This window comes from Odontomachus brunneus, unplaced genomic scaffold (genome assembly GCF_010583005.1).
Source record: "Odontomachus brunneus isolate Ranch 3 - 2012 unplaced genomic scaffold, Obru_v1 Obru_scaffold_024, whole genome shotgun sequence".
Taxonomy (NCBI): domain Eukaryota; kingdom Metazoa; phylum Arthropoda; class Insecta; order Hymenoptera; family Formicidae; genus Odontomachus; species Odontomachus brunneus.
The window spans coordinates 761,852-783,858 of record NW_022639474.1 but is presented as its reverse complement, the minus strand read 5'-3'; the positions used below and the strand labels follow the sequence as shown (position 1 = coordinate 783,858).

The window sequence follows — 22,007 nt, the reverse complement described above, 5'->3', positions numbered from 1 at the left end:
ATATATATATATATATATATATATATATATATATATATATATGTATAATGTCATTAAAATTTTATGTCTAGGACTTTTTCAGATCACTGTTTATAAATATGAAGTCGAAATTTTTCAAATTCAAAATGATGGACCCAATATAGTGAAAAAACGATAATTTTTATTTTTGAAATTTTATTGGAAAGAGCGACCTCAAAAACCTTAAAGTACAATATTTCAAAATTTTTGTAAGACTTCTACTTCTGTCTGAAACCACCTTTAGTTTCTACCTGCGTTAAAAAAGAATTTCACGTAAGACGTGGGCGAGAATTTGTGTGACATCCTGTATAAGTAATTTAGCGGGCTCTATAGTGCTATATTATAGTTACATGATACGCGTTACATTATACGACGATACGATGGTGGGTCCTTCGCGCGAAACGAGCGTCACGCACGGCGATTCCGAGCCGCAAAAGTGCGAACCGCAAGTTTTCCCTCGCGCCGATCTCAAAAAGCGTGGTTGAGCGTCACTCCCGGGATCGGCACCGCGACGATCTTTCGTGGTCGTTAAATTCCTCGCACCGTGTGCCGCGAGCGGTTACCGATTCGCCGCGGTTTGCAGATCGTGCAGACGGGACCCAAGACCGCAACATCGACGAGTCTTTCGCGGCGAAAAGAGCTCGGGGATCAACGACATTCCAGTTGACGCGGACTCCACCGGCGCCCTTCACATATATCTCTTCCTCACTTAGATTTTACATAAATGTGAGTGTGGCGCTACGAATATTCGCATTGTAAGTAAATATGTTATTAGTATCACGAATAAATATTTTTTTATTTCTTAAATATTTCTTCTCTCAGTGCAAAGATATATGAAATCATTTATTACGTAGAAGAATCCCGATTTCATTGAGATATAAACATAAATATTGAGATTAACGATATAATTTATATTGAGATATAAATACAAATACTCTTAAAGATAACCGAATAATTGCCAAAGTAAGTTTTCCCCCCCAAAAAGTCAATTGAACTCTTCCTTTTAACCTCAACGTGGTGAAAGGCAAGTGAACACATATCTGAGGCATCTCGCGAGGTTTCATTTTCTTTTAATAGCCGTGACGTATAGGCTGCGATCTCAACACTAAAAGGACGTGCCCCGGAAAAAAATCGGAGAGTACTCTTCGCTACGCGAAGGTACATGAGTCACTCGTCGTGTACCACCTACATAGCGCAACGTCAGAGATAACATTGGTCCCCGCGCGTCTTTTCGCGGAGCGAAAGCGAGCTGCTCATCCTTGATTTGAAGACCAAAGATGAAAGCCACGCATTACACGGCGATGATCTCTCGACAAGATAAGAGATGCATCCCATTCTTTAGAGCGTCATACATCCCTCATGATGTATGCGTTTCGCCGGTGGGTGTCCAAGAGTGCTCGACGGTAATACGCCCTGCCAACGGAAGACAGCCAGAACTCGAGGCTATCGTGGAAGATTGCAGTCTTTATTAGCCGCGGAATAACCGACATTTCGCGGGTTTCCTTTTTTCGACCGACCGAGCACAAAGCGGAAAGAATGGCGCATCAATCCGTCGGGCAATAAATGTATTTGCGTTGTTGTGCGTTGGCCGGGCTCTCTCGCGGTGCCACGCAGACGAGGGACGTCATCGTCGTCGTACAAGACTCCAGCGTGTCGTTCGCCGATATATACGTGCCGTCGAGCTCCGCGTAACGACGATGGACCCTCGATATATCGATAAAATGATAATTCCGCCGTTCGTCCAGCCAGAAGACAAGCCGACGCGCTTGGCCGACAACCGTGAGAGAAAGAGCTCGCCGCGCTTTTCGAGAGGGCAATACTTGAGGAACGGTACATAGCCGAAGGGTAACGCTCTCGCTGCCGCCGCCACAGCAGCGAAAAAGAGAAATCAGGAGAGAATGAGGATCGGACGAAGAGAGGCCGCAGAAACTGAATCTGCCTACTGTTCTCTTATTGGAACCTGCCCCGACCGCGAACCGCATTGGCACCGCAAGCGCCAACAAAAAAGGACTCGCGTCCGTGCTGGCGAGTCGCCATTAAGTCCTCGACGAGAAACTTCATTATGCAAACGCGCAATTTCTATCCGCCAACGTTGTTCTCTCCACTTATCCGCGGGGCGACTTCCTTCGATCCTTCCGAGATTCCGGGGGCACAAAGAGCCCTATTGTTGCTGATCACTTTTTTTCACTCTGCCCCTGTCACTCTTTCACCACGTAAGGGATGAGGGCGAAGGTACACTGTGAAAGATTTTCTGTTGAATTTAACACATTTCACGTGTACGATATTTCTGTTACACGTCACGGTGTTTCTGTTTTCGAGTGCGTACATTCTTCCAGAAGTCAAAATAAGAAATAACAATAGCACTTCAAGGCTAACGTAACTTTTTTATCAGAAAAGAAATTTAAAAAAGGGAAAAAGAAGTTAATTTTAATCCGATCGTTATATCAAACGAGCCGAGTGTCGATGCAGGTGGGTTCCTGTAACTTTTAAGTATAACTTTCAAGTGTCTTTTAAGTAGGGAATGATCGCTGTTGGGAAGGATAGAGCATCACCCACGTCAGTCACAATGATCCGAATCGGATCCACCGCTCGACAAATTACCTCGTGCAGCCGGCAGGCGTGTTTTAGATTATGGTAATGCGCTCAATTTCGAATCGGGCAACTGTTAAGTCACTGCGAGGAAACGAAATTCTAATTTATGGTCGTTAGATGGTAATAAATGGTTTCGGGGCGATATGGCGACCGAGCCTGCCGCGGAAATAAAGAACCCTTGGGAGAAAGCGCAAACACAACGTCGTCCGAAACCGTGAGAAATGTTCAGTGTTTATCTTACCGAGTAAACACGTATTTGTAGTCGCAAGAGGAAAGAGGGAGGCGATTCAGAGAGAAGGTGAGACAAGAGTGCGTAATAAAATATGCAATTTCGTGTTTCTCCGCTGAATCTTGTATAGCCTTTGCAGTATCACGTTTTAGCGTAAACATTCACCAAGAATTCTCGTCGAAATTGAAAAAATAACACAAATTTTGTGTCGATGCGTGTATATATCTATTAGAATGTTGCATAATTTTTGTCGTATTTTTTACTAAAAATAAAATTAATTTTAAAATTAAATTTTAGAAAAGAATTTATTTAATTAACAGCATATTAGCCATTATTATCTATAACTTGTAAAGATAGTATGCAACCAAACAAACGCAGCGCAGTTCAAAAGCAAGTGTAATAATAATTTATTGCGCGTCGAAATAAGCGCATGAAATACGACAAAAATTACACAACAACTTTATATATACGCACACATACAAAACATATATATACAGACAAAATATTTTGCAAGCAAATATAAAAAAATATATATAAATAATACCATTACTTTTTACCTTATTTTATGAAATTGAAGTAAGTTGAACACAGATATAATCTTGTGCTGATTTGTTGTGTACATTTTAAACATATCGGTGGAATATTAAAAAAATGCATAAATAATGGCTTTACCCCACGTTATTTATGAATATAAACGGTGTGTAAAGGCACAGATCGGATATCCTACGGTGTATGCGTAAATATCCAATGTTAGATCCCGTTAGACCATCGTATGCGTCCATCCGCGACTAAAAAATCCGCGTGATTACACGTGCGCGAACGCGGCAACGCACGTCGCGCATAATGAAGGAGCAGATTCGGCTCTCTGAGACGCGATGCGACGCGACGCGACGCGACGAACGGTCGTTACATCATTTATCTCGCGGAAATCGTAGACTCGCATCGAAATAACCAACACGTCTCAACCGTGCGCGCGCGCGCGCGCGCCGTGTCTTATCACAGCACGTGTACGCATGTGTGTGCGACGCAGCATATTTCATGTTTGCAATGCGCCTGTGGGACGGAGTAGGTGTGGGTCGCGTGCGCGACGCGCGAGTCTGTGTATTGTACGTGTGTGTATGGGTGCCAGGTATGAATATCGTATCGGTAGTTTCAAGAACGTCCAGACGAGGAAGTGACGGAGAAATTGAATTACCGCGAAATCTACGGGAGAAATCGTTTATTTAAGATATAGTATAGCGATGAATATCTATAACGTACACATGAGAGAAATTGTTCAATAAAAATTAACAAACAAATATTTCCGATTATAATAGCATTTCATCAGATAAATCAACCAAAAAATTATGAACCGATATTTCTCATCAGATGTTTCGAATACAAAAATTCCGCGGTATTTTGTTCGGAAATATCCGTTTGTTAATTTTCTCCGGATAATTTCGCTCAATATATGACTACCTCTTTACACAGGGAAATATTCGTTCGCGAGGGAAATCGCATGTGAAAAAAGAAAAAACAATCGACTGGTCGCTCCAGGCAATTTTATTCCCAGGTATTAATTGATTCTCGCGGAAAATATCCGATACGCGAGCACGAATACATTACGGGAATATTGCACTCGGCCTGTATTTTCTCGTCGACGATCGCCCGCACGCCATCGCCCGATAATGAATCTCGTCTCGGGGAAAAGCTGACGCGCTCGTGACGCGTTCTAGTCGATTAAACGCGATATAATCGCAGGTGCCCGCAGGTGGACGCGCGTTTCCCGCGTTCTCGCGCGTCGGTTTAGCGCGGCGACGTGATCCAATTTGACGGCGACGCGTCTTCGCGTGATCTCGTCTGCCGCGGGTAGTTGTCGCGCGGCTGATGTTAACTGAGCTATATCAATACTCCTGGCTGCTGAATATACTCATCGCCCCGGAATACCTGTTGATATTCGTCCGGCACGAAGAATAAAGCATAGATCTCCGGAGTGCTCAATATCGAGGGCGAAGTATCAGTAACTTGTGCGAGAAGAGGAATCGTTCTCTCTCGACGCTACTACGATATTCCATCGCGATATCGACACTCTGCTTTCGATATCGCGCATTCTTCGCGTCAGCAGTATCGATTTGGCTTTTGGCAAGGTTGGCTCCCGATAATGTCAGCATCTTGAACGATATTATTGGGAACGCCGGCCGATATTATTATTACGCCGGCCTCTCTAGCCAAAGTAAAATCTATTCATAACGAAATGAACAAATTTGACGCCAAGTTGAACGCAATCTTGTTGTATTTTAGTCTTTATATTAGTATCAAGTTTATTACATATATATACATAGAAATATTTAAATTAATCTGTTCTACGTGCTCGTTTTTAGCACAGACCGGAACGAAATGTTATGTTTGAAGTAAAACACCGTAATACGTAGAAACGTGTGTGTACACTGAGACAGAATACTTGAAGATTTATCTTGCGAGATAGAAAATTTATTTGCAGAAAAAAACTTTACATATCACAAATAAATTTTCAAGTACCTTCCCTCGGTGTACTCAACAATTATCGCCGCTCAGTTAATTGTAGTACTTTGGTGTACATCTTTAAAAAATTACGAGACACGATAAAAAAGTCATACAAGCAAGTAAATATTTTTCTCCTGTAAAAAAAAGAAAAACTAACACGTTTGCCTACTAGATCTGGTCTCCTCTACTGAACAATTGGGGACTTATACCTAGATCTGGCTTGATATTTGATATCGCGTACACTGAGAAAAAAATGTTTGATATATTTGTCACTATAATCACATGGAGAAATAATTACTACAAATTATGATCAAAACCATTTAAATTTGATTGGGGCCAAAAGTAATTATAATTTTTGTTAGATGAGGCATTTTTTCCCTCAGTGTACCGAGGCCGCGAAGACACCGGTATTAATTCGTTCGATTGAAATTTCCCCAATGGTCGCTCGCGCTGACGACAGTTCGTCAATTGGCGCGTCGACAGGCCGTAATGTGCTCGATCGACAATAAACACGCGCGTACAATAAACACGGGGATGTTAATGAGGCACGGTCATAATTTACAGAGGGCTGTATATGTCGCGAACGGTATGCGAAAACGATACTGGGTGTGGTAACCGGAGGCGCGAGGAATCGCTGGGGGCTCGCGAGCGGAAATCGCGGCGATAAGATTCTCCGCGCGCGAATAATCCGCGACGCGCGAGTACTCACTGCGTTACGGCCGCCGGAACGACACTCACCTGAAACAGAACGAAAACGATGCTTCAATAACGCTGTCTTCTACGAAGGCTTTAATTAAGGTTCAGTCGCTGACTGGACACGTAACCGTTTCGATTCGCTCGCCCGGTATTACTCCAGCGCGCGACGAACACCTGTTGGCGCTTTCGCTGTCATTCTTAAATATATGTATACAGGCTGCTTCAGTAAAGTCGGGCGAACTCTTAGGCGCGTATGGATTAGATGAAAATCAGCCCGTGAAGTTCACGTAAATCGCTTTCCTGCAGCGCACACTTGCTGAGGATGTATTTACCGAAGTTAGGATCTAAAAAGCATTTTCTGAAAATATCTTTCATATAGTTCGTCAAATAATTTTCGATAATCTTAATATAATGATTTGGCGAGAAAGAAAATTGAACTAAGTTAAATTTAATTGGGAAAAGGGACAGATTTATCTAAAATCGTAAGAAATATTCAAATAAGAAGTCAGAAATTATTCTATTAGAATATTATAGCAGGTACATCAGTTCTCAATTCGTCGTGCACGAGAGTGCATGAGAATAGGAGGTGCTTATATTAAACATTTCTTAAAATTATTAAAATTATTTCTTTAATTAATATTTTTTTTTATAATTTTGGGAAAATCTAAATTGCTTTTTAGATTTTAACTTCAAAGGTGGATATTTCAGCGAAGGTGCGCTGTTGAGAATAATTTGGAATTCTTATGGAGTTGTATTCACCTAATGTAGACACCTCTAAGAGTTTGCCTACCTTTGCTAAAACGTCCTGTATTTATGCGTACTATGTATCACGCAGAAATAGTTGCTTAACAAGTTCTCGCGTAATCAGATAACTAGTTCACGTAATCAGATAGATAGTTGAACGTATCTTGGTTGACTGTGTCTGGAATGTTCGTTGAGGCATATTTAGATACATTGTGTTATGTGAAGTAATTCAATGCGACCAAAATCGCGGAAGTATAACACATAAATATGCAAGCTAACTGTAAAGACGTGATACATCTTTTGGGAATAATTCCGCTCTGGTTGCGAGTTGCTCTCATGAGCAACCATCGAAAGCCGATGAAAGTGATAGGCGAGCGCGGTGCATAAAGAGCACATCAAAGATAACGATTCACAATGTTGTCCGAATCAAATCACGGACGCGTCACGGAGGCGGTCATGAAGATCATTATTTGGAGCAGCTGTTTTCCAGGTTACAATTATTCCGTAAACGCGTCGCGAGCGGGGGCAGGTCAGCGCGCGGATTCGCCATTTGTTAATGTCGTGGAGTTAATGTCGGGAACGCGGTCGCTTGTTAATTTAGTCGCGTCACGTAAATGCGCTATTCCAAATTCTCTGAACCGAAATGCGCGAATCGCACGCTCGTGGACGCGATGGGAGCGATAAATCAAGTGTCCCCGTCGCCGGAAACGCAACACTGGCATTGTCATTCCGTCACACTCCAGTCTTTAGACGCGCGCAACTGCAATCGGTTCGCTGCAAAGCGATAACGGAGAGTCGCTTCATCGCGAGAGGGAGGGAAAAAAGGTCGCACGCGCGCGAGCGGTTAAATTATTATTCGCCAGAAGCAATTGCACCTTGCTTACTCTCTTTTTCTTTCTTGAAAGGTAGCCGAGCTCTCTGCTTCACTGAACGCGAGTGACGTGTCGCAAGAAGAAACAAGAGTTCGAAAATGTAATCGCGAGGAGGGGAAGAGGAGAGGAAGGGAGAGAGACACTTTGAAGTTAAAGTTCACAAATTCCCCGAGAAAAAATATCGCCTGGCTTCCCGAGGGTGTCTCTCTTTCCTTTTTCTTCTTTTATTTATGCAAAGAGTTACCTTTGCAAACTAAATTCTGTACGTCTGACAGTATATTCACAAGATGTCACGTCTCATATATACAGTGACTTATAAGTTTCTCTCTCTCTCTCTCTCTCTCTCTCTCTCTCTCTCTCTCTCTCTCTCTCTTTCTCTCTCTCTTTTTTTTTATCGTTATCCGTGATCACGCTTATTTATAAGCCGCGCCAGAAATGTTTTGCTATCCTTAGAGGGATGCGTTTCCCGTCGCGCCTTCGTACACGATGTAAACACGATCGAACGAGAAAAAAGGCCCGCGTCAGGCCGCGCGGATGAAGAGAACAAGATGTACCGCAAGTTTGTCGAGAATGATAGCCCGTCAAGGCTGTTGCTTGACAGTCTGACCCCATGCCACGAGGCCACGGTGGTATATTTACCACCTGGAAGTGCTTAGGGGGTTCTCATCCACGTCTCATCTCTAATGGTCTATTATTGGACGATCTATTAAAGGGTACGTGCTTCAGCGACGACCGCCACGCCTGCCACGCAGATGTCTTAGGATAATGTTACATCAGTATCGTGCAATGTTAAGTAAAATGCGCGCGACAAATCGCACAGGAACGTTAAAATCTGACTAACTTGCGTGTTGTCTTCTCAATAATACACGGTGGAGAATACGCGATGAAAAATCTTTCAAAGATATGAATATTAAACTACACCGATCGCACAATCATTTACTTGCGTGTACGTTTTCACATTTTTTTTTTGTTTAAAAGGCAACACTGAATAAATTAAGATGTAAAAAGTGACTGCGCGATATTATCTTAACAATTACACATATGTAATTAACCTATATGTGTAACCTGTGTGATTTAATAAAAATATTATTCAAGTAGAAACGATATGAAGTATTTAAAAAGAAAGTGAAGAATGAAAATATAACAATACAATGATGAACTCTAAAAGTGTCTATAACGTAGAAAGGATCGTGGCACAAACACAAACACGCTATCCTTTTCGTATTTCTTTTACAAGTAGATCTCACGTAAATACGTGTTTTCTTAATCATATTTAGCGGAAAATCTAACCACGCATATATAGAAATCTTACAAACTTCTCCGGTATTTTTAAGCTTTCAGATTCAGGTGAAAAGGTACAATATTTTTTGAAATTTTTCTGAATGGAGCAAACTTGCTTTCAGTATATACAAGATGTTCCGATTCATTTTCGCACGTACTTTTGTGTAAGAACATTTGCGGTTTTGCGCAGCCAATTCAACGGAAACTTTTTAGAGAGAAATCGGTATTCTATCGGTAAAGATTTCGATATCCCCTTAACGTCTTGCATGGGCGGCAAGAACAGCCCGAAGTGGAACGGATCCTTTCAAAAAGACCGCCGCACGGAATCGATACTGAGCTCCCGGAGACGGCGCTCGAGAGCCTCATGTCGCGTATCGCGAGCCAGTTGCATACGCTGCGTACGTAACATATTCATCTTATCAAGCGGCGCAGGAAGATTACATAGGTATTCGCATTCGTGGAAGCAAGCACGCGCTACATCGAGTGCTTACGCGTTTGACTTACATATGTGTTTTGTACCGAGTCATACGGCAGCTGTAAACGAAGTGCAAGTGGCAGCATTAACTGCTCCAATGGCCGCGGCTATCCGTTCACCAGCACGAAAGTCTCGCACATGCGTGACAGAGTAAGGACGTGGAGTGGTGGGAATGTGCGGATGCAGCACGTTTCAAACGTACTGAGGTATCTCGACTTGTTTTTTCTGAGTTTTCCTTTAACAAATATTTCGTAACAATATTCTCTGATGAGCAGAGAATCGCAGGTACGATCAATTGTGTCAAACACGAAGTTATTAATATAGAAAAAGGAAAAGTATTAACTAAAAATATCGCGTATATAAGGTCGTGCAATAAGTTACTTCGGTTTCCCCAATGAATGTTTCAACAGAAAGTAAGAAATTATTACAAAAATTATTGGAGAAATTATTATAGAGAATAAAAATTATTATATTTTACCTTATTATAAAATATTATCTAATTTCTTATTATAGAATAGAAAATTTATTATCTTATCTTATTTATATATTTTTTTTACTTATATCATATTTTATGGCTTTCTTTTTCATTATAATATTATACCTGGCATCTTTATAAATAATTATTATCTCAGTTATTATTTATCAGAGTCAATAATATTTTAGAGCATATAATATTCCTTTAAGAGAAATTGTTACACAACTCATTATTTCTTATTTGGTGGACAGAACATTACTGCAACGAAAATAATGTTGACACATTGTATTGAATGCAGGACATGAGATAATGTATGCAGGATTGAGATACATTTTGTTAATGCATTTCTTCACACTAATACATAGTATATATAAACAAGTATTAAATCGAAAGGTTATCGCCCCCTCGTGATCTGCAATGCGACTGACAATGAAAGCGAGATTCGATCTACACGATTCTAATTGCTCGACCGTTATCTGACATATTCACTTTCGATCGATACTTACGAAAATAATTGCCAGCAGAAAAACTCCGCGAGTATATTTCGCTCGCTGAAGCATTCCACGATGTGACCCGATATTTTCCCGATCGTCTGTTGAAATTGGTGATTTGTTGTCGACAGGGCTCGCGCGTTTTCACCGCGAGCGTAAAATTGCATTGCATAAATAATGACGTAATTCGGTCACGTAATACTTACGATACGCGCGCGACGTCTAAAGTATTCCTGGAACCCCGCGGTCAAACTCGATGAAGCAATCAAAGCCGCGTAACCAGCAAATTCGCGCGAGTTGATGCGCGAAAGTTGATGCGCGCTCCCCATTAATTACGTTATTATACGTCCTGATACGCTGACGTGAACATACGCGCGCGTAAGAAACAGAAACGCCAACGTGTCGCGCGACGCGATCCATCACCTGACGATCGTATTGAACCTCGTTAACCTTGACATTTTGAGCGGCTCTTACCTCGCGTTTATTTTAGAAAGGTAGAACGGTACATACACCGTGACGAATTCCCGCCCCGCAGGACGACGAGCGACACTATTGGGTGTGTGATGCGATTGCTTTTGTCGCGCACACTCTCCTATCAAAAATTTAAGGACGAACGCGCGCGCACGGGCTCTCCTGGAAGTATATTGAGTCGCTCCTTTCATCCGCGAATTCTCAGATTAGATTAAACTTGGTATATTCCCTCCGGATAAAAATTGACCAGGACGCCATCGTTTCTCGCGACCTTCTACTATTTTTTGCACGTTTATACACTTTATTGCGTATCCAGTAATCTTTTCTACAATTGGATTTTTCTGCTAGAATAAGGTTTATTTAATGTTGATTAAATCACGAAGATTTATTGCTCTTTCAGCTCTTATAAGGCTTTATTTAATGAATTCCATTTGCTCATTCAGTCGTATCTATAAATTGAAGACTACTTATGTTTCGACATTTTTTATAAGATATGATCCTCGTGAAAAATGTTTGTTCTATTTTAAATATTTCGTACCTGCGACCTGTGTTTACACATACACACATGTAAAAAATTAATATACTTTCAAATTTAATATTTTCGATAAAATATAATCATCTAAACTTAAAAAAAACTCAATTTTTAACTAGCATACTGGCAACGTTTTCTCAGATGTTTCTCCGTCTCGTTCGGTAAATTTATAGAGCAAAGAATGGCATTTTATTGGCAAGTAGACTATAAAAATTATATAACTGCATAACTATATCGATAACCATCAATAGTACGTATAGAGTCGCAAGTTTTGACCAGTAATCAAAAATATGCTGAAAAGTTCCTTATAATCACTATATAAAATCTATTATCTTCAATTTAAATTTTTATATTTTACTTGTAATTAATAATCTGAAGAAAAACCTAATCCAAAGTACATATTTTCAATATATCAATATTGAAGCTTTTTCACGACTGTCGTCTTGAATCCGCCATTTTAAATTTTAATTTTAATAGTAAATTTGGAATCAACGCTCCTAAAAACTTTTATGATCGTCGCAATGTAGGACATATCTCTTCTGGGAAAGCTGCAGGTGCAAAAGGGTTAAACACCATTACTTTAATTTTTAATTCACATCGATTCTCTCGTGATTGATGTTTCGCGGAAACGTGTTTCTGAATGCGCGCCACATTCAATGGCCGAGCACCTCACGACGAGAACCGTAATTATAATTGATGGATGTGCGCTTTCGTATATTATATGAAGGTCTAAAAATATCAGCACTTTTAATTTTTAGTAACGGTATGTAGTCGCAGATAATGAATTTTGCCAATGCAAAATTTGAGGTCGAAGGAGCACGCATACAAATATCGCACGTGTCTGATCTCGAGGGGTCGGCCAGTGGGGAATCCAATCGCGAATGATCATCAGACCGCAAATTGTCGGACGAAGGACACTGCTCGCCGCAAAAAATGCCCGCAATTTCTGGGCGAAAATGCTCGGTGGGAAAAATAGGCCGTTGGCGTCGGAGGTAAGCCCGAGAGCGTACTCCCCGTTAATTAATTAATTTGCGCGCTCCCCTTAATTACGTCGCGGCGTTTTTCGGCGGTCCGAGAGAAATCCTTTCTCACGAGATCGTATACTTTCTCCGGACGCTTTTATTACGTAACAATACACGTTCGTGTTACACTTCGCGTGTTTCCATTCCCGCGGCTCTGCGATTGCACTCGGATAATCCCATGGATCTCCGCGGTCGAATAGACCTCAGGAATCATTCTCGAGCGCGGATGCGTTGTGTATTCCGTGGAGGAATTGCGACACGTGACCATTCTTTCCTTCTAAAGTATGTTACGACAATACGCTCGAGTAAAACTTACGACAATTTTACAATTCTAAATCCCCGGACTTATGTCACTGAAAAAAATCCGAGGGTAAACTGCTATTATATCTTTGTACTTGCAGTCGGTATCCGCGCATCTCGTTCATAGTTAAGACACGCGACTGGTAATCGCGAATGTAACTCATATTTAGATTACTGTTAAATCTAAATCCGAAATCTTTGTACAGAAGTCTCCATTAATGCTGTCCCTAGCATACCCAGACAATAAAAATCCCGATGACGTCAAAATGATATCAAAATGACGAGAGAATGCCTAAGAAAACTCACTTTTCAATCACGATTCGATTATTTTCTTGTCATTTTGACGTCATCGTGATTTTCTGCTTTCCTTAGGTAGCGACATTTGAAATTTTAAGTCGAGCACATTATATTATAAATATTTGTATATTATGTTAATTATTCGAGGAATTGCCTGTCTTTTGAATAATCAACAATCATGTGTCCATATGTCCGTGTATATAAATATTTATAATACGACTGTGACCTAAAATCAAACATCGTTATGTTAATACGAACGTGACAGCATTATTGGAGTCTTGTGTTTGTTTAGTATATAAAGTAATATATCAATGCCCGGATATGTATCAATCTCCGGACATTGTTATTATTTTTATATTTGAATATGAATATTTCAACTTTCAACGTACAATACATACATTTAATATTTATATTTAGTGAACGTTGAAAGATGAAATATTTAGAGAAATATTCAAAATAATAAGAGTGTCCGGAATTAGGTACATGTCCGGGCATTGGGACATTTACCTTATGCATTTTTGAAAATTGTTACAATATTTATCGTATATAAACATTCTGTACCGTAAGATGGGGTTACATTGCGACTGTAGGGGTTACTTTGTGACACAGTGAATATTGGTCAATAGTGATAATTATCCCTACAGTCACAAAGTAACCCCATCTTACGGTAATTTAATAATCTTTGGTCCGTATTAATAGTCATTACTTGAAACTCGTCTGAAGTGAGATATTCAGATTTAAGTTTAGAGTTAGATGAGAATTTCTTAATTAAATTGCAATTACATATACAAGTGTCGCACTTGTCATAATTCAACTGAACACCTTGGATCTGACTCTAAATAAAAGTCTGACCTGAGACCATCATCTCACCTGAGACAAGTTCCAAGTAACGATTATTAATACGCCTTTGAGAGGCCTTTGCCTCCACGAGATATTCCTTATTTGCTCGTTTCTGTTGCTCGCTTCTTTAAATATTGAACAAGATTCTAAATTTTATTCCACCCCCCGTCACGCAAATTTGCACCTGCCGCGGTGCAATCCCATCTCGTCTTACGGTAACGTGAAACGGAAAGTGCACACAAGTAACACGATCGGGCGTATTAAGAAACGACGTTGCCAACTGGCCGCGACGCCGCGCGCATTTCGAGCGTCCGAACTTTCGAAGCTCCTCCGAACTTTCAGTGCGACGAATCAAGGATCGCCTGCAATATGGTTACATCTTAAAGTTGAAATGCTAGTTTGCGAATCGATCATATATCAATTTCCTTCGCATGGAAAACTTAGAAATGAAAAGTTTCATGGGCGAATTCAGTGAAATTTTTCATTTCTCATGAGTGAAATAAAACAGATATTGGATTGGTCCATAAAATCGTGCGAATTTCTATTTAACTGGCATCCACATGTTGATATTAGGAGAATAGCACCAATACAGTTGGCTATCTTCTTTGACTATTTGAAAAATTAAGTAGCAAATAAAAATTGAAGATGCGTTAATTTCATAAAGAAAGATTTTTCAAAGAAGCAGAATTGAGCGTGACATTACAGATTAGCAACTACTTATGATTTTTCATCTCATAACTATAATCTCGTTTGCTTGACCATCAGCTAACTTATTTATATAGTCACTGGGAGAAGTTAGCGTTACATTACTGATTAGTAGTGACGTCAGACACGTATTCACTATCTCGTGGTTAGACACCGACGAAGTTCAGTTTCTATTAGAGTAATTGCGACCGCATTGTGGGCGATCCCTCAATCTTTTTCGTACACACGAAAAGCCGGAAAGACTAAGCACACGACCTCAAACGCGTGTTAATGAGTTGATGCGTACGGAAAGAGACGTAACGGGATGTAACGGTTGCGACTTTGTCGAGAGATTCTCTCCTCGCGACGAGACGAGCGGATGACGTTATACAAAGTGGCCTTATGCCATTACGACGGGCATACGCAGGTCTTAACGAGCTACCTATTGCAAACCGGCGAGCCACCCTGGACCTCATACTTCGTCCGGTACGCGGACGTGGTGAACGATCAGCGCGGAATGTCACACTTCAATTGGCCCGCGGGCGGCAGCAATTACCACGTGCTTAGGACCGGCTGTTTCCCGTACATCAAGTACCACTGCAGCAAGCGTCCGGCGCAGGATCTCAGCGGCGAGGACAGATTTTTCAAGGCGATCAAGATCTTGAACCTTGGTGAGCGCGCGCGACCCGGACGCCCGCTTCGGCGAACGAAAAAGAAAGCCGGCGTTCGAAAACGCGACCTTGTTCATTTATGTCGGTTAGATACGCCAAGTCGACGTGCTCGTAAATCCCGTCGTCGCCGCGAATACGGGGTGTCGCGGAGTCGCCGACGATAATGGAATTGAGCAGCTTGGGGACACCTTCGTCTCTCGATTAAAATGTTCTACACGGAGAGAATTTTGCAGGAAAAATTATTATAGAATTTGGTAACCGAACAATACATCGACATTCTGCACATTCTAATTAATTATCCTTTTGTTATATATGTGCTATTTATTTATTTATTACAGGAACTAAAATGTGCTATTAAAAATTTCGTTTTAATACTGTTAGATACGTCAATACGTATGTTTCAATACTGAGAGATAAAATATATCTAAGAAATATTTATTAAGTTTTTTATTTGTTGTGGATACTATAGCAGTATATTTACTTATAATAATATAAAATATTTTTTAAGTAAAAAGATATACGTTTTCTTAAAGTCTTAAAAAAACCTTAATTTTTCATCAAAGCAATTGTTCATTCCATTGTAAAAGTAAAAAATTTTCCAAGTAAAAAATTTAGATTTAAATGAATATGCTGTCAACATCCACTAAATAAATATTTACTAATTTTCAGACATTTTTTCTTTCAGTGTAGCAAGACAGACCTCACTGACAGCTTGTTTCCACACTGCTAAAAACACAGTAAAATTGAAAAGAATTTTTATAAAAGCAAACTATAATATTCTCTTCGCGTAGCTATTTAATTAAGAACATAGACAGATTTGCGGATGAAATGTTTAAAGTGCGATTAAATAACAAATAATGTTATTCAGTTAGGTCCTAACGAATTTTATTTTCCTGAGAATTTTCGTCTCGGGACTTAATTACCGGATTATTTAACGATGCGGACGGGCCACGACGGACGCGTAAATTTTCCCCGGTCGAAACGCCGACGCTAAACCCACCCGAGGATTCGTCGTTGCAATTAAGCTCAGCAGTTCCGAGACACCCCGTACACTCGCCGGCTACCATCGTCTGACTTAATTGAATTCACCCCGTATCTAAAGTAACGATCGGAACAGGACGTCGTGACAGAAAGCGCTCGTATTACCAGGCGGTCTTATTTGACTTGATTTCCGACGTCCGAGAAGGAACGTGGGACAACGTCGTCCTTCCACGGTCAATGTCTCGTTCCATTGACGCTCTTCCGATCTGGAATTAGCCATGGCGAACGGGTTCAGTAATGCCGGCTCGCCCGCATCTGACTTACCCGCGCTGCCCCCTCACCACTGTTTGTTGGTCCACCAGGTATTCCCACCCTGATGTACGGTCTGGCGGCTACACAGCTTATCCGACACCGCGAGATCGTGAAGACGCCTCGGGGCGACGTGACGATCTACTTCTTGCTACCGGAGGACAAAGGCTCGCAATACTGAGGCCGAACTACACCGACGCTAAATCGTATCGAGGCCCCTCGTCACGGTCCTCCTCCGAGGGGACGTTAACGGCGGCCAAATTACATCTCGCGTGGCGAGAGTTACATCGAGAGAGCTACGTCGGACGATCGTTGCAGCTCTTTCATCCCCGGGTCGTGTTGTCGCTCGCGTCATCCCGGCGCTAGATTCTCGGGTGCGGGGCAAGATAGGTGGCGCAAGAAAATCTGAACGCCGTCGTGAACGTATCTTAGCGCGGAGGATGCAGACGTTAATTTTCTCAACTAACAAAACGGAGATGTGCGGAATATCGCTTTGGTGCGCGCGTGTTGCCGCATTGGACTGTCCTAAAAATAACAACGCAATTCAGTGTAAGTGTGAATGGTATCCATTCATTGGCATCACCGACAATGTCTGCCAAGCGAGATGTTAATAAACATTTACATCTTGGAACAAGCATTGCCGTTGTTTTTTCGCATGCGAGATTTCACATCCGCACGATGGGATATTGGGCGCGTGTTTGACCACTAATTACTGATGCAAAAGCCATATCGCTTTCGTATTTCTCGTAAAACTCGAGAATAATAAAATGTTTAAACAAAACATGTAAAAAGTTAAAAAAAATTATTTATACAAATAATTTCTCGATTTGGCCGAAATTCGAACCATTTTTGACTAATTTAGCACAGATTAAAAATATTTCGGTTGAAATATCGGCTAAAGAAATTTAGAATGGTTTGTGTCTCGACTATGCCGATTTTGTTAAAATTATTCAACGATATCTTGTATTCAATTTTATTTTTTATGCATTTTTATTGTACTTGTTGATGACAGGAGTGAGAACATTAAAAAGCTATAAACTGCCTGTGAAACTCAAAGTGGGCCAAAATGAAAAAATATGACCTAGATAATTTTTGTACTTCCACATTTGTGCCAAATTAGAAAGAAATCGATGTACCTTTTAGGTAGGGTTACTTGTTAGATGAATTTCAAGTAGCAACTATTAATATAAGTATTAACATTTCATTCAACTTTAGAGTTGATTCTGACTTCACATAAATGAATATTTCAATCAACTGAGAAATAAAAACAGTAGATTTCATTAAAATTGTAGTTATTCTTAGTCTTAATCATATTTCTTGGTTGTTCCAACATGAAATAGCCAATAGTAACATGCGTATAAGATTATTGTCACTAACATTAGAATAGAGAATTTTATAAAAAAAAAAAAAACCGGTTCCCTTGATCATAATTTATAGCTAATGTTTCTCTATGTGATATGTGTGATATGTGATCTATGTGTTATACTCACAGATACCAAATACTTTTGCTCAGTGAATGAATTGTTCCTATAAGGATGGAGTATATCAGATTCGCTCTTCAGTTTCGAGGGACAATATTCACTCGACGATTCCAAGCAGAGAATTGACTTTTTATGAATATAAAATCACTTGTATTCAAGTGACTCGGCTGTCACTATACTTTTCGAGTGAAATATCACTTCGACATATTCACAGAATATTCATTTCCTAATATATTTAGACATAGCCACCGCGACAACAAATTGACGCACGCTCTAGTCATATTTCTGTGCTTATCGGTCACTTAAGGCCGGTTTAAGGCCTTTGCCTCAAATGAAAATTCGTAACTATAAGGCTGTATATGAATTTTCACATGCGTTGCTCAATTTGATTGTATGTTGGAAATTTACGGAATTACAGTTAAGACTTTTTGACGCACAAAGGCCTTTAAAATCGCAAAGGCTCTCGTCAGCGGTGCGAAGTCGTTCCTGTCGGCAAACCACTAGCCGGGAAGAGGCGATAGAATTCCCGCGCGGTGAAGCCTCGAAGAATCTGGTTGAGTGCGACCACTTTGCGAGCCACGGCGACGCGCCGATAACGCGAGGCTCTCGTTAATGAGCGACCGCGGGCGATCCGTGCATTGAACAAGGTGCGAACGAGGCTTTCTAATTAGTCGCTACCACTACCCGTGTTTCCCAGCTGCCGATGATGCATTAACGCCAACTCGTTCGCGGATCCGCCCCGGACCGCGGAGGACGCGCGTCGACGATGAGGCAGCCCGGCGCGTCCGATGGGCCCGTTTAACTCCGGAATTTACGAGCGCACGTGCCCGATGCGACGCATAATAACTCGTATTAATTACGACTGCTGACGCGAGCACATTACGATCGGCGACCGAGTCGCGATATGAGTCTCGGGTTCGAGTTCCTTCCAGGTAAGTGCGTGCGAGTTTCAATCTGATCGATACGAGGTGTCGAATAATGCACCACGTCGCGCTGAGATAAGACACTCCCGAAGAATGGGTATTGTCGTTGATGAATGCGATGAGAGGGGCATTGCTGTGCTGAGAGAGAGAAGCATGGTTGGTCGATCTGGCCAAAATTATAGTTCATTTTTGTGAAATATAAAAGTTCTTTCTGTGCGCAATAAAGTTTATTTCTGTGGGTGAACCATGTAGTAATAATATTAATTTTATTTTATTTATTTATTTTATTAATTTTATTTTATTTATTTATTTTATTTTATGTTCAAGCAGTAACCATTAACATAACTCGTAGATTGTTTTATACATTTACGCGCGGTGAAGCCTGGAAATATACATTTCACAGAAATTTTATATATTTCACAAAAATGAACTTTATATCCTTAAATAAATTTTCAAGTAATATTTTCTCAGTGTATTTCATAATTCAACTGAAGAACTTCAACCTCACTTTGAGTCAAAATCTAAGTGTCTCACATGAGACATGTTTCAAGTAACAACTATTAATACATGCTTTCTCGCTGTCACATACTGAGGAAAAAAATATTTGAAAATTTATTTACATATAAATAAAATAAACTTTCACCCTACACAAATAAATGTTTAAGTGTTTTTCTCAGTGCATATGTGACGCTGGTAGCGAACATGTCAACTCGATGAAATATGCCGCAAAACACGTTTGTATTTTGCGTTTTTTGGATTGCTTTGCTGTTTCTCCGATGAGAAACGTGTGCTTAAATTCATACGAGTTGTCCCAGCGGACAATGAGTTATTCACGAGTGCTTCTGTTCTAATATTTGCCGTAATTAATCCCCGATTTCGTCCATAGAGTATCTCGAAATAATTCGCCGGCTTTGCGCATAGGTCGCTGGTTATTAATATATTATATTGCCGCGCAAATACATCGATAATTGGTTATCACGGGCGTTCGTGCAGCCGTCGAATCCACAAGCGAACGCGGTGAAAGTTAAGCGCAGAAAACCTGCAGTGACCCGCAATTTTTCCCAGGCATTATCAGCGTTTCCTGCACGCAGGTGCAGTGATATTTCGGAGTCCGCGCGGCTTGCGACGAATAAAAATCCGTCAGCCAACCGTGTAATTGCGCAATGACACTTCGAAACTCTCCCGGCGCAGCGCGTTCGAGCATTTTTGTCATTTCGGATACGACTGGCATTATCGAGCGACACACACATCTTTGAGCCACCATTTATCATACGATGATCACGACGATAACGATCGAATAAAAGTATTAATTACGTGTCGGCTTTCACATTGACATTTTAGTGGACTTTCACCAACCCATGTACTTCGGTCACCATCTCTGATCTTTCCGTACCTTTTTTAGGTTTTTAATGTGTCTCTTTAATTTCACTTAACAAAGTATAATAATATAATATTTATCGCGGAAATGTGTACCCAACGAAATTACATCTTTCTTTTCAAAGCATAGAAAAGAAACAATTTATACACTGAAAAAGAATTAGCTACAGCAACAAAGATCTGTTTGTAGCAATTAAATCTCGTTGTAATATGTGGATATCTAAAAGTACAACCGCCAGTAGATGTATTTAGCCAAGAAACCAATCTAGTAGAAACAGTAGTAAAGTTTAGGTTACAGCAGCAAATATATTTTCAGCAAACTATGATTAGTTGCAGCAGAGAAGTTTTTTCTTTCGTGTTACTCGCGATAGAAATAACAGCAATACCGGTTAACTTCGATATAAAAAAATCTCTTACTTCTTTCTTATTTCTTTCTAAAATTGTGGAAAACTGAAGTGATTACTTGAATATTCCACCAATTGTGGTGAAGATCGAATCTGAATGTTGCGAAATGCACACGGTGATTACACGCAAGAAAAGAATCAGCCGCATGAGCTAAAATCTAACTATGGCAGCCACGACGTATCATTGAAATAGAGACAGCTAATGTCGTTATGCTACCGGAGCTAAATTTATTAACTATTTGAACTTCCATGCTATAACAAAAGATATTTTCTGCTAGACACACATAATAATAATAAAACTTTCATACACGCAAAAAAAATGTCAGTTGGTGCAACCAAATAGGAATCAACTGAAAATTAGGTGATCAGAAGCGATATCTCTGTTATGAAAACTAATATTTCTGTTGTCGCAACCGAAAGTATTCCAACATTCAACGATATTAGAATTCGGTTGAGGCAACTAAGAACAATTGACTATACAGAAGCCTCATAAAGGAATTTTTCCGTTCCTACAGCCGAGTTTTCGCCTAATCCCTGAGCAACCGAAAATTCGGTTGCACCAACAGAATTGTTTTTTCCGTGTACTCGTAAAAAATATAATATTGACGTTTTGCACTATAAATTCAAGTCAAGCTTTCCCGTTGCTTTTTAACATAGATTAATGTCTATTTCAACGCAAACAAATGATCGATATCTTCCATACCTTTACTGATTCGAGCTACTACAACATAATTATGTTGTTTGATCCTTATTCCAGAAGGATGATTTTACGTCCATCGGAAACGCGATAAGTAGCTTAATCAGCTAATAAATTTGTGTATCCCACAGCGAATTTAATTTTACCCATGACAGTCAACTCTTAGCGATGACAGCAAAACGATTAGCCTTTTAGCTCCAAGTTCGAATCAGCTACTTAACTGACATTACTGGGTTATTTCTTTGGGTATATGTGACCGTTGCAATTTCGCGATATACGTCGAGGAAGAAAATGTCAGTTGTAAAGCAGCGCGAACGGTAGAAGTCTTTCCTCGCGTTCGCGCGCCAATGGATCTGTAATTATTCTCTCACACCGGCCAATATTACCTCACCGGTCCGACGCATTCGGGCATGGCGGTTATCGGTCGATTCGATCCGCAGAATCGCGCGAGCACTCAGCCGCGCGTAAGATATGTTCAATCTGGTGTATCTAGTAGATAACGAGATTTTCCAGAGCGATCCGAGGTCTCACAGCGACCAGATCGATGCGCGCAATGTCCCGTGTTGCTCGCTCCAGGTGAGCCAAGTAAGAAGGTGGCCGGAAGGGATAGGACGGCGGGTGAGAATTTTACGAGACTCGTTAG

General features: G+C 40.6%; 2 protein-coding genes across 7 annotated transcripts in view; one reads left to right on the top strand and one right to left on the bottom strand.

The window, feature by feature from the left end:
- The window catches only part of LOC116842358 (cadherin-99C), a 157,605-nt gene that overhangs the window by 102,177 nt on the left and 33,421 nt on the right, over positions 1 to 22,007 (bottom strand). The window lies entirely within an intron of this gene.
- On the top strand, positions 9,276 to 17,357 carry LOC116842378 (uncharacterized protein C15orf61 homolog). 3 transcript variants are annotated; one of them, XM_032811505.1, is made up of 4 exons: positions 9,276 to 9,615; positions 12,186 to 12,370; positions 14,949 to 15,192; positions 16,536 to 17,357. In XM_032811505.1, exons 2-4 carry the CDS (start codon positions 12,260 to 12,262, stop codon positions 16,661 to 16,663), a joined length of 483 nt encoding a protein of 160 aa, XP_032667396.1. In that variant the 5' UTR covers positions 9,276 to 9,615; positions 12,186 to 12,259; the 3' UTR covers positions 16,664 to 17,357. The 3 variants fall into 3 exon arrangements, with proteins under 3 accessions (XP_032667396.1, XP_032667397.1, XP_032667398.1); XM_032811506.1 differs by having other exon boundaries at positions 12,150 to 12,370; XM_032811507.1 differs by having other exon boundaries at positions 12,137 to 12,370.

Bases quoted from the DNA above. Each gene is read 5' to 3' on its own strand.
- LOC116842378 (XM_032811505.1), top strand. From the start codon at position 12,260: ATGATCATCAGACCGCAAATTGTCGGACGAAGGACACTGCTCGCCGCA. The intron at 12,371-14,948 runs GTAAGCCCGAGA...GGGCATACGCAG, and splicing joins ATAGGCCGTTGGCGTCGGAG to GTCTTAACGAGCTACCTATT. The intron at 15,193-16,535 runs GTGAGCGCGCGC...TTGGTCCACCAG, and splicing joins GATCAAGATCTTGAACCTTG to GTATTCCCACCCTGATGTAC.